Source organism: Callithrix jacchus, chromosome 15 (genome assembly GCF_049354715.1).
Source record: "Callithrix jacchus isolate 240 chromosome 15, calJac240_pri, whole genome shotgun sequence".
Taxonomy (NCBI): domain Eukaryota; kingdom Metazoa; phylum Chordata; class Mammalia; order Primates; family Cebidae; genus Callithrix; species Callithrix jacchus.
In genome coordinates this window covers 11,566,287-11,578,816 of record NC_133516.1, presented here as the reverse complement: position 1 = coordinate 11,578,816, position 12,530 = coordinate 11,566,287, and the positions used below count along the sequence as shown (strand labels likewise).

At 58.3% G+C, this 12,530-nt stretch overlaps 1 protein-coding gene across 43 annotated transcripts in view; it reads left to right on the top strand.

The window, feature by feature from the left end:
• Positions 1-12,530, top strand: part of LOC144576556 (uncharacterized) — a 537,019-nt gene that overhangs the window by 377,281 nt on the left and 147,208 nt on the right. For 36 of the 43 annotated variants that reach the window (XR_013527075.1, XR_013527037.1, XR_013527038.1 and 33 more), the window contains 6 exons: positions 22-189; positions 696-8,554; positions 9,667-9,755; positions 10,495-10,553; positions 11,320-11,489; positions 11,968-12,021. The exons of 2 other annotated variants lie outside the window; for them this stretch is intronic. Coding sequence is in view for 1 of the 41 variants with exons in the window: in XM_078350264.1 (XP_078206390.1) it covers positions 8,483-8,554; positions 9,667-9,755; positions 10,495-10,553; positions 11,968-12,021 (274 nt within the window). In the remaining 40 variants the exon portion in view is untranslated. The remainder of the gene's footprint in view (positions 1-21; positions 190-695; positions 8,555-9,666; positions 9,756-10,494; positions 10,554-11,319; positions 11,490-11,967; positions 12,022-12,530) is intronic. 5 more of the 43 variants (XR_013527045.1, XR_013527040.1, XR_013527035.1 and 2 more) reach the window with 4 other exon arrangements.

The following is a 12,530-nucleotide window of genomic DNA, read 5'->3' as shown; positions in this document are numbered from 1 at the left end:
AGTTCTTCTTTGTATTTTTAGTAGAGATGGGGTTTCACCATGTTGACCAGGATGGTCTCGATCTTCTGCCCTCGTGATCCAACTGCCTCAAGTCAAGCTCTACAGGCCCACTTTGAGCCTTCCGACGACCTGGACAGACCCAGCTCTTTCCTCCCAGTGGCCTCTGCAGGCCTAGCTTTTGCCTCACAGGTATTCCTTGAACAGGTTTCTGCTTGCCTCCTGGTAGCCTTGAGAAGCCCAGGTGTTGCCTCACTCTAACCTCATTAGGACCAGGTCACAGTGGCCTCTCCAGACCCAGCATCTGTCCCCTGACAGGCTGTCCAGGCCAAAACGTCTTCTAGTCACCGTCTTCAGGCACAGCTTCTGTCTCACACTGGACTCTTTAGGTACAGCTCATGCCTTTCGGCAGCCTCTTGAGGCCCAGTTCCTGTATCTCTGTGGCCTCTCCGGACTGACAGATTTCTCAAATCTGCCATTCCAGGTCCAACTCCTGCTTCCAGTCGGCCCCAATAGGTTTAAACTCTGCCTCACAGCAGACACCCCAGGCCAAGCGTGTGCCTCACCACAGTGCCCCCAGGCCAAGCTTCTGCCTTTCGGCAGCATCTGCAGGCCCAGCTACTGCCTCCCAATGGCCTGTCTAGGTGAAGCTCATGCATCACAATGGCCATTCTGATCAAGCTTTTACTTTTTGGCAGCGTCTCCACGCCCAGAACTTCCTGAAGTGGGCCCTCCCATGCCCAGCATTGGCCTGCTGGCATCCTCTCTGGGCCCAGAACGTCTTCAGGTAGGCCTTTTGGGGCCCAGCTCCTCCTCTCAGCTGTGTCTACCGGCTCATCTTTTGAATTTGCCTCACAGCAATCTCTGGGAACTCGGTTCCTCCCCAGCTTCTGGTGTCCTTTATAGGCCCGAAAGCTCAGGCTCTCCAGGCCCTTTCAGCTCATGTCTCACACTGGCCTCTCCAGGTTCGGCTCCTGCCCTCCCAGGGCATCTCCAGGCCTCGGATGTTTCCGAGTCGGCTTCTGCTGGCCCGGCTCCTGCTGCCTCATCATGCTGGCCTCGGGAGGCCCAAGCATTGGGTCCTGAAGTTTATCTCTGCAGGCCCAGCTTCTGCCTTCCCGGCAGCCCCCCAACATGGGCTCCTCCAGGGCAAGCTCCTGCCTCCCAACGGCCGCCTGGGACACAGCTCCTGCCTTCTGTCAGCCTCTTCGCGAGGCCCAGCCTCTGCCTCCCTACTGCCGGCCCCCACACACCCGGATCATCATCCTGGCTGCGTCTATCTGCCAATGTTTTGCCCCCTGGCGGCCTCTTTTGGCTCGGCGCCTGGCCAGCTCCCGACGGCCTCTCGTCTGTCGGCCCGAAGCTTCCTTGGGGATTTCGGGGTGTCCCTTCTGCCTCCCGGTGGCCTAGACAGGCCCAGCTACATCCTGACATCGGCCTCTCCATGCCCACTTCTGGCCTCCCTACAGCACCCCCAGCACCATCCACTGTGTGCCGGCCGCTTCCCCAGGCCAAGATCCTGCCTACCTCCCGACTTCGTCCACAAACCCAGCGCCTCCCTCACACTGGCCAGTTGAGGCCCAGCTTGGCCTCTAGCACATGTCTCTGGACCCAGATCTCACCTGGTGCTGGCCTTGATTCTGGGCCCAGGTCCTCCCTCGCACCGGCCTTTCTCGGCCCAGCTCGCCTCTCATAAACTCTCCGGCCAGCTCCTGCCTCCCAGCGGCCTGTCCAGGCCCGAAGCTTCCTCTCCGGGCCCAGCCTCTCCAGGCCTGGCTCCTGCCTGCGCTAAGCCCCTCTGGGCCCAGCCTCCACCTAACAGTGGACCCTCCAGACCCAGCTTATGGCCTCATCGTGGTCTGCGCTCAGCCCAGCTCCTGCCTCTGTGGCAGCCTGTCTCCACAGGCCCAGCTCCTGGCCTCCTGGTGGCCCCATCGGGCCAAACCGGTGCCCCCAGGCGGCCCTCTGTGCCTAGCGTTGGCCTTCTGGCATCCTCTCCTTGTCCAGAATGTCAGCCTCTTTGGTCCCGGCCCCTCCTTCTGGCAGTTTCTTAGGGCCAACCTTTTGTCCTCACCTCGCAGCAACCTCTGTTGCTCGGCTCCTCCCTAGCTCCTGGAGGCCTTTGTAGGACCAAAAGCTCAGGCCCTCGACTCAGGCTTTCCAGGACTACCCAGCTCATGCCTCATGCTGGCCTCTCCAGGCTCAGGTTTTGCCCACCCAGGGTTCCTATAGGCCCCAGATGTCCCAGAGTCGGCTTCTTCAGGCCCGGTTTTGGACTCCTCCTATTGGCTTCTGCAGGCCTAAGCATTGGGTTCTTAATTTGGCCTCTGCAGGCCCAGCTCCAGTTCTACTGGTGTCTCCTCCCCATGGGTGCAAACGTCATCATGTGGATTCTTCTAGGGCCAGCTCATGCTTCCCAAAGGCCCCCTGGGCTTAGCTCCTGCCTCCCATCAGCCTCTCCTGAAGGCCTAGCATCTGCCTCGGTACTGGCGGCCTCTCAAGGCCTGGATCCTCCTCCTGGCCACGTCTACGGGCCCAAGTTTTGCTCCCGGCAGCCTCTTTTTTTTTTTTTTTTTTCAAAAGAGATGGAGTTTTGCTCTTGTTTCCCAGGTGTGGGTACAATGACGTGATCTCCGTTCACCTCAACCTCCGCCTTTTGTGTTTAGGCAATTCTCCTGCCTCAGCCTCCTGAGTAGCTGGAGTTACAGGCACACGCCACCATACCCAGCTAATTTCTTTTTCTTTTTTTTTTTGAGACAGAGTTTCGCTCTTGTTACCCAGGCTGGAGTAGAATGGTGCAATCTAGGCTCACGGCAACCTCTGCCTCCTGGGTTCAGGCAATTCTCCTGCCTCAGCCTCCTGAGTCGCTGGGATTACAGGCACCCGCCACCGTGCCCAGCTATTTTTTTTTTTTTTTTTTTTTGAGACGGAGTTTTGCTCTTGTTGCCCAGGCTGGAGTGCAATGGCGCGATCTTGGCTCACCGCAACCTCTGCCTCCTGGGTTCAGGCAATTCTCCTGCCTCAGCCTGCTGAGTAACTGGGATTACAGACACGTACCACCGTGGCCAACTAATTGTTTTTTTTCTTTTTGAGATGGAGTTTTGCTCTTGCTGCCCAGGCTGGAGTGCAGTGGCACGATCTCGGCTCACTGCAACCTCTCCCTTCTGGGTTCAGGCAATTCTCCTGCCTCAGCCTGCTGAGTAGCTGGGATGACAGGCACACACCACCATGCCCAGCTAATTTTTTGTATTTATAGTAGAGACGGGGTTTCACCATGTTGACCAGGATGGTCTCCATTTCCTGACCTCATGATCCACCCGCCTCGGCCTCCCAACGTGTTGGGATTACAGGCGTGAGCTACTGTGCCAGGTCCCCAGCAGCGTCTTTCGGCTCGGCTCCTGGCCAGCGCCCGGAGGCCTTTTGTCTGTCGGCCCAAAGCTTCCTCAGTGTCCCTTCTGTTGAGGCCACTGGGAGGCAGAAGGGACGCCCGGAAGGCCCCACCTGAGGAAGCTTTGGGCCAACAGACGAAAGGCCTCTGGGAGCTGGCCAGGAGTCGAGCCAAAAGAGGCTGCCAGGGGCAAAACTTGGGCCGGTAGACGTGGCCAGGAGGAGGTGCTAGGCCTGGTGTGGCTGCCAGTAGGGAGGCAGAGGCTGGGGCTCCTGGAGAGGCCACCTGATGGGAATCAGGACCTGGGTTCCAGGGGCCACTGGGATGCCGGAGCTGGCCCCGGAGGGGACCATGTGATGATGTATTGTGCCCAGGTTGGGGGGTGCCGCCGGAAGGGCAGGAGCTGGACCTGCAGACGCAGACTTCATGACCCAATGATTGGGCCTCCCAAGGCCAGTGGGAGGACAAAGCAGGACTGGGCCTCAGGGCCGAGCTTTGGAGTTCCCCCAGCCTCCCCAGCCCCAGCTGCTGCCTGCTGGCTGCTTCCGCAGGCCACGATCCTGCCTGCCTGCCTGCATCCCGGCTGCATCCACAGGCCCAGCGCCTCCCGTACACTGGCCAGTTGAGGTTCAAGTCATGCCTTTGCCGGACGTCTCTGGAGCCAGCTCTCACTTGGTGCTGGCCTTGAGTCTGGACACAGGCCCTCCCTCGCACCGGCCTCTCGGCCCAGCTCACCTCTCATAAACTCTCCACCAGCTCCTGCCTCCCAGTGGCCTGTCCAGGCCTGAAGCTTCCTCTCTGGGCCCCGCCTATCCAGGCCTGGCTTTTGCCTGTGCTAGGCCCCTCCAGGCCCAGCCTCCACCTCTCAGTGGACCCTCCAAACCCAGCTTGTGGCTTCATTGTGGCCTCCGCTCAGCCCAGCTCCTGCCTCTTTGGCAGCCTGTCTTCACAGGCCCAGCTTGTAGCCTCCCGGTGGCTCCCTTGGGCCAAATTGGTGCCCCCAGGCAGCCCTTCCATGCCCAGCAATGGCCTCCTGGCATCGTCTCCTTGTCCAGAGTGTCTTCAGGTCAGCCTCTTGGGGCCCAGGCCCTCCTTCCGGCGGCTTCTAAGGGCCAACCTTCCATTCTCGCCTCGCAGCAACCTCTGTGGAGTCGGCTCCTCCCCAGCTTCCCGAGGCCTTTGTAGGCCTGAAAGCTCAGGTCCTTGACTCAGGCTCTCCAAGACTACCCAGGTCATGCCTCACGCTGGCCTCCAGGCTCAGCTTCTGCCCAGCCAGGGTTCCCATAGGCCCCAGATGTCCCAGAGTCAGCTTCTCCAGGCCTGGGTCCAGACTCCTCCTGTTGGCTTCTGCAGGCTCAAGCATTGGGTTCTCAATTCGGCCTCTCCAGGCCCAGCTCCAGTTCTCCTGGCATCTCCTCCCCATGGGTGCAAAACATTATCACATGGGCCCTTCTAGGGCCAGCTCATGCTTCCCAAAGGCCCCCTGGGCTTAGCTCCTGCCTCCCATCAGCCTCTCCTGGAGCCCCGTCCTCTGCCTCTGTACTGGCGGCCTCTCCAGGCCTGGATCCTCCTCTTGGCCTTGTCTACGGGCCCAAGTTTTGCCCCTGGCAGCCTCTTTTTTTTTTTTTTTTTTTTGAGATGGAATTTATCTCCTGTTACCCAGGCGCGAGTGCAGTGACCTGATCTCGGCTCACCTCAACTTTTGCCTCTTGGGTTTAGGCAGTTCTCCTGCCTCAGCCTCCTGAGTAGCTGGGATTACAGGCATGCACCACCATGCCCAGCTAATTTTTTTTTGAGACCTATTTTTGCTCTCGTTACCCAGGCTGGAGTAGAATGGTGTGATCTCGGCTCACCAGAACCTCCGCCTTTTGGGTTCAGGCAATTCTCCTTCCTCAGCCTCCTGAGTAGCTGGGATTGCAGGCACGTGCCACCGTGCCCAGCTAATTGTTTTTTTTTTATTTTTATGAGATGGAGTTTTGCTCTTGTTGCCCAGGCTGGAGTGCAATGGCACGATCTCAGTTCACCACAATGTCAGCCTCCTGCGTTCAGGCAATTCTCCTGCCTCAGCCTCCTCAGTAGCTGGGATTACAGGCATGCATCACCATGCCCAGCTAATTTTTTGTATTTTTTTTTTTTGAGACCTATTGTCGCTCTTGTTACCCAGGCTGGAGTAAAATGGCGTGATCTCGGCTCACCACAACCTCCACCTTTTGGGTTCAGGCAATTCTCCTTCCGCAGCCTCCTGATTAGCTGGAATTACAGGCACGCACCACCATGCCCAGCTAATTTTTTTTTTTTTATTTGAGGTGGAGTTTTGCTCTTATTGCCCAGGCTGGAGTGCAATGGCACAATCTCGGTTTACCACAATGTCTGCCTCCTGGGTTCAGGCAATTCTCCTGCCTCAGCCTCCTGAGCAGCTGGGATTACAGGCACACACCACCATGCCCAGTTAATTTTTTGTACTTTCAGTTGAGACAGGGTTTCACCACGTTGACCAGGATGGTCTCGATCTCCTGACCTCGTGATCCACCCGTCTCGGCCTCCCAAAGTGCTGGGATTGCTGGCGTGAGCCACTGCGCCTGGTCCCCAGCAGCGTCTTTTGGCTCGGCTCCTGGCCATCTCCTGGAGGCCTTTCATCTGTCGGCCCAAAGCTTCCTCAGGTGGCACCTTTCGGGCGTCCCTTCTGCCTCCCAGTGGCCTCAACAGAAGAGACACCTAGAAGGCCCCACCTGAGGAAGCTTCGGGTCGACAGACGAAAGGCCGAGCCAAAAGAGGCTGCCTGGCTCAAAACTTGGGCCGGTTGATGTGGCCAGGAGAAGGTTCAGGCCTGGTGAGGCTGCCAGTAGGGAGGCACAGGCTGGGCCTCCTGGAGTGACTGCCTGATGGGAACAGGACCTGGGCCCCGTGGGGCCACTGGGATGCAGGACCTAGCCTCGGAGGGGACCACGTGATGATGTATTGCACCCACGTTGGGGGGTGCCGCCGGGAGGGCAGGAGCTGGACCTGCAGACGCGGACTTCACGACCCAATGCTTCGGCCTCCCGAGGCCAGCGGGAGGACAAAGCAGGACTGGGCCTCAGGGCCGAGCTCTGGAGTCCCCGCAGCCTCCCCAGCCCCAGCTGCTGCCTGCTGGCTGCTTCTGCAGGCCAAGGTCTTGCCTACCTGCATCCTGGCTGCATCCACAGGCCCCGTGCCTCCCTCACACTGGCCCGTTGGGGCCCAGCTTGTGCCTGTGGCAAACCTCTCCGGACCCAACTCTCACCTCATACTTGCCTCGAGTCTAGGCCCAGGTCCTCCCTCACAGTGCCCTTCTTCAGCCCAGCTTGCCTATCACGGTCTCCTGGGCCAGCTTCTGCCTCACAGTGGCCTGTTCAGGCCCAAAGCTTCTTGTCCAAGCCAGGCCTCTTCAGGCCCCGCTTCTGCCTGCACCAGGACATTCTGGGCCAAGTCTCCATTTTTCAGTGGACCCTCCAGGCCCAGCTTGTGGCATCACAGTGGCCTCTGCTCAGGCTCAGCTCCTGCCTCTGCGGCAACCTGTATCCACAGGCCCGGTGGCACTCCCGGGCCCAGCGTTTGCCTGGTGGCATCCTCTCTGGGCTTAGAACGTCTTCAGGTAGGCCTCTCGGGGCCCAGCGCCTCCTCTCTGCAGCATCTATGGGCCCAACTTCTGATTTTGCCTCACAGCAACCTCTGTGGACTCAGCTCTTGCCCAGCTCCCGATGGCGTTTGTAGGCCCAAAAGCTCAGACTTGACTCAGGCTCTCCCGGCCCACCTGGCTCATGCCTCACAAGTGGCCTCTCCAGGCTTGGCTCCTGCCCTCCGAGGGCATCTCCAGGCCCTAGATGTTCCCGAGTCAGCTTATGCAGGCCCGGCTCCTGCTGCCTCCTCCTGCTGGCCTTGGGAGGCCCAAGCATCGAATCCTGAAGTCAGCTTCTCCAGGCCCAGTTCCTGCCCTCATGGCATCTCCTTTCCATGGGTGGAAAACATCGTCACATGGGTGCCTCCAGGGCTAGCTGCTGCCTCCCAACGGCCCCCTGGGGCCCAGCTTCTACCTCCCCTCAGCCTCTGGGAGGTCCAGCCTATGCCTCCCTTGTGGCGGCCTCCCCAGGCCCAGATTCTCCACCTGGCCTCATCTACTGGACCACGTCGTGCCTCCCGGCAGCTGCTTTTTGCTCAGCTCCTGATCAGCTTCCAGCGACCTTCTGTAGGCCTGAAGCTTTCTCAAGTGGGGCTTTCTGGGCCTCCGTTCTGCCTCACGGTGGCCTTGACAGGCCCTGCTACCACCTGACATTGGCTCCTTTTGGCCCGGCTCTGGACTCTCCGCAGCCTCCCCAGCACCAGCTGCTGCCTGCTGATGGCTTCCCCAGACGGAGATCCTGCCTGCCTGCATTCTGGCTGCGTCCACAGGCCCAGCGCTTCCCTCACAGTGGCTCATTGGAGCCCAGCACTTTCCTCACAGTGGCTCATTGGAGCCCAGCACTTTCCTCACAGTGGCTCATTGGAGCCCAGCACTTTCCTCACAGTGGCTCATTGGAGCCCAGCACTTCCCTCACAGTGGCTCATTGGAGCCCAGTGCTTTTCTTACAGTGGCTCGTTGGAGCCCAGTGCTGTTTTTACAGTGGCTCATTGGAGCCCAGTGCTTCCCTCACAGTGGCTCATTGGAGCCCAGTGCTTTCCTTAAAGTGGCTCATTGGAGCCCAGCGCTTCCCTCACAGTGGCTCATTGGGGACCAGCTCATGCCTGTGACAAACCTCTCCGGACCCAGCTCTCGTCTCACTCTTGCCTTGAGTCTAGGCCCAGGCGCTCCCTCGCAGGGGTCTTCCTCAGCCCAGCTTGCCTATCAGACTCTCCCGGGCCAGCTCCTGCCTCCCGGTGTCCTGTCCAGGCCCAAAGCTTCCTTTCCGTGCCCGGCCTCCCCAGGCCCAGCTTCTGCCTGCGCCAGGCCCATACCGGGCCCAGCCTGTGACTTTCATTGGACCCTCCAGGCCCAGCTTGTGGCATCACCGTGGCCTCTGCTTAGGCCCAGCTCCTGCCTGTCGCAGCCTGTATCCACAGGCCCCACCCCCAGCATTCCTGTGGCCCCATGGGGCCAAGCTGATGCCTCCCGACGGCCCTCCCGGGCCCAGCATTTGCCTGCTGGTATTCTCTCTTGGCCGAGAACGTCTTAAGGTAGGTGTTTCGGGGCCCAGCTCCTTTTCTCTGCCATGTCTATGGGCTCAACTTTTGAATTTTCCTTGCAGCAACCTCTGGGGACTCAGTTCCTCCCCAGTCCCTGGCAGCCTTTATAGGCCCGAAAGCTCAGGCCCTCTGTCTGATCGCAGCTCAAATGGGGGAAAAGGAACTAACGTTCTCAGGCTCTGGTAACCTAATTCCTGCCCTCCTTTGCAGGGTGGGTCCCAGGGATACCACCGACACTGGCTGTTTGTTCACTTGCTAGCACCACCTGGCAGGTTCCTCCCTGGGGCAGACTGATTCAGGTGCTTCCCTTTTCTGGTTTCCTGGCTTCAAGCCGGCACTCTGCAGCTTCACAGTGAAGCTCAGCCGACAGTACAGAGAGCTCAGGGACTAAGAGGCTGGACAGTGCCAATGGTGGTTGAGGGTCCTGGCCTGAGTAAAAGGACCATTTCATGATTGTTGTTGCCATCACAAAGAGCAGTGTCCATCCCATAGCACAGCCTCAGCTCCTCTTTTTTTTGCTGTGTCCCAGGCCTTAGAGGGGCTGCCATCCTCAGGGCCGACAGCTCTACAGCTTTACCTGCTTGTGTGTAGAACAGCTTTACAGAGGTTAGGACACAGCTCAGGGTCACACTGCAAACGATTAAGCCACGGTCCACCCTAGACCTGGTGCCTCCAGAGCCTCGGTTCTCTTCATGCTGAAATCCCTACTGGACTTCCTGGCAATTTCTAGCTCCTCTGCAAGGAGTGAGCTCTGGGTCCCAGCCTTTGCCCTTGGTCCCATCACAGCCCCCAGCCATCTCCCCATGGCAGCCCTTCATCAGACACAAGCTACAACCCTCCACAGAGGACAGTCTTGCCGCCCCCAGGAGAGATGCTGAACCTGGTTGACTGTGACCATGATTGGTGTCCAGAGGCACTGGCAGCAGAAACGTCAAGCTGCCATCAAGAGTAGTGGGCTTGTTTCCCTGTGGCCACTGGCGAGCCAGCTGGCCTTGGTGCCCATGCTGGCCAGTGGAAATTGTCCCCTCCAATAGTAAGAAGTGGAGACCCAGCCTCTGAACTCACAGGGGCCCCTGCCTGACTGGCCGCCTCCCTCTCTGCAGCTGTGGCATGAAGCTGAACTTGGACTACCTGCTGGAGATGCTTTGGGAGTACTTGGTCCTGACCTGCATCTACAGCAGGAAGAGAGGATGTGAGTTACACTGCATGTAGCTGAGAAACAGGCTGAGCTTCATCCTCCCTAAAAGGCTGTTAGGCCTGTGGGAGGTGCCCAGAGATCCCGGCACCAGCTGTGGCCTGGCTTATTTAGACACATCTCAGCTCTTTTCCCTTCTCAGCATTGGGCACTGCTGGTTTTGAGGGTGCCCTGGTGGGGCAAGGCTACCTCGGGGTCATCACTGGCTGCAGCAGTTAGTGCCATCCTGACCTCTCCTCACAGTGACAGACCCCACCGCAGGAGCATTAGTGACCTGAATCCACAAGAGCCCTCCCCGTGTCTTACCCCCACCCATCCTCCTGATTGCTGCACACACACATATGCCCTGGGGTCCCAGCTGCTGAATTCGGAGCACTTTGCATCAACCCTGACCTTGGCAGCAAGGAGCGAGCTAGTTTCCCTCACGAGACTCCAACACCCCTTTGGGTCCTGCCCGTTGAGTCTAGATCCTGGTCTCTGTCAGTGCTGTCACAGCAGATGGATGGCAGGCAGTGTGATCCTGGACTTTGATTTATTTTGAGTCACTGTGTTCAAGTAAGGCTTGTAGAAGATGGCGCAGGGATATATGCAGAGGGCGTGTTGGATATTGGGGACATTAGGCCAAGGCAAGGAGACTAAAAGGGCCTCTGCAGCCATCTCTTCCCTCGGGCAGAATCATGAGGTGGCAGTGTGGGTTTTCGTGTGTGGTTGACGCTCTCCCCATCTCGCCCTGCAGAGAGGCCGGACTTCACAGATGCCATCATCCTCCGGAAAGGGGCCTCAGTGGAGCACGTGGTGAGTTGACAAGACCTGCCCTAACAAGGGGTGGGAGCTCTGTGTGCCCCTTGGAGCGCTGCTCTGCCTGAGGTGCCCTGGGCCAGGGGTGGGCTCTGCTGGTCTCAATCTCAGATGATGACACTCAGGCTCTGGAGTTGGACAGTCTGAGGCTGCGTCTGCAGTACCGCTTCCTAGCCATGTGCTGTGCCTCCAACCTCTCCTTTGAGGTGGGACGTGCTGCCTGCCCCCCTGGGTCGTCAGGAAGACACGTTGGATGAAGTCCAGCATGTAGGGCACTCAGCATACTGCCTGTAGTGCATAGATGCCAGTAACCCTGCTCCCATGCCATTCAGGCATCATCCAAGGAGTGGGGAGTGGCGCTGACTCAACACAGAAGTCAGGACAGGTTTCAAGGAGGCCACCTGAACTGGCTTGTAGAACTAGCAGGTCTGGCAGTGAGGAGTTGGGGTGGGGAGCATCCCAGATAGGGGAGCAGGCATGCACAGGCCCCAGAGGAGGTGCTATTGGCTCAGGGACCATGAGGCTGCCTTTCTCTGTCCAGAATTCTGTCACCTGAACATGACCCTGCAGGCACCAGTGGTGGCCAAGTGTTGGGTCACATGGCTGTGCTTCTGGGCTGTTGCTTTCCCAGGTGTTGTTTTCCTCAAGCTGATTTCTTCTTGGGATCTGTATCATGGAAGCAACAGACACTGTCCCTCTAGCCCCTTGTGACAGTGGTGGCTGGGCTTGCAATCTGGTCTCATGCATTAATTCCTTCTGAAAGCCCAGCCCCAGGTCTCTGGTGCCACCCTGGAGGTGTTGAACAAATGAGGCCATGCAAAGTCCCATCTCTCTAAGACCTAGGCTTGAGATCACAGCAGGAGGAGCCAAGAAGACTCGTGATTACCCTCCTGAATCCCTTCAGACACTCACAAGTGGCAAGCTGAGTAAAATGTAAGACCCATTTGCAGGCCCGAATCAGCGACCTTCCCATCTCTGTCAGGGAAGTGAACCTGCAGGCCTGGCGCCGCCTCTACCCCCGGGACACTGGGCTGAGGCGTTTTGTCTCCCACTGGGGCCTAGAAGTCTTGTGGGCATGTAGGGGGAGGAGCCACATCGCACGATTGCAGAGTCCCTTCCCTGCCACCCTCCACTGTTTCACCATCAGTGTGGCAACCAGAGGTCCACACTTTCAGGGCAAATGCTGGCTGCCCCTCCAGGGTCTCCTTCCAATTTCACATGACCTCTGGGACCCCTGTGACCTTCATCCTTACCAAGAAGCACTGGAGGGTGTATGCTGCTCTGGGAGTTGGGGGTGATGTGATATGTGGGAGGCTTCAGGTCACAGGTGGGGCCAGGAGGAGTGAGAGACAGTGCGGTCAAGCTTGGGATGGGGTTAAGTGGACTCTCACCTCTGTCTCCTGTCCTCCAGTGCCCCTGCATCCACCAGTCACTCACCAGCGAGTTCAAGTATGCCCTGGTGTGGGTAAGTGTCTGGGTGGGAGGCAGGCAGGGGGTTAGACCCAGCAGAGCCCCCAGATTAGGCATAGAGCAAGGCATTCACATTCCTCTGCATGGTGTTCCTGTTTTTCCTGTGGGGATTGGCATGACTGTGTGTCTGTCCTCCATAGAATGTATGTGTTCACCCAGGCTGGACACGGGCCTTCCCCACCCTTTTTCTTTTTCTTTTTTTTTTCTTTGAGATGGGGTCTGGCTCTGTCTCCCAGGCTGGAGTGCAGTGGCACAATCGTGACTCACTGCATCCTTGACATCCTGTGCTCAAGCAATCCTCCCATCTCAGCGTCACAAGTAGCTAGGAGTATAGGCACACACCAGCATGCTAGGCTGATTTTTCATGGAGATAGGATCTTGCTATCTGGCCCAGACTGGTCTGGAACTCCTTAGCTCAAGTGATCCTTGAGCTTAAATGAGGCCTCCAAAAGTGCTGGGATTACAGGCATTAGCCACTGTGCCTGGCCCTCCCCCACCTTTGAG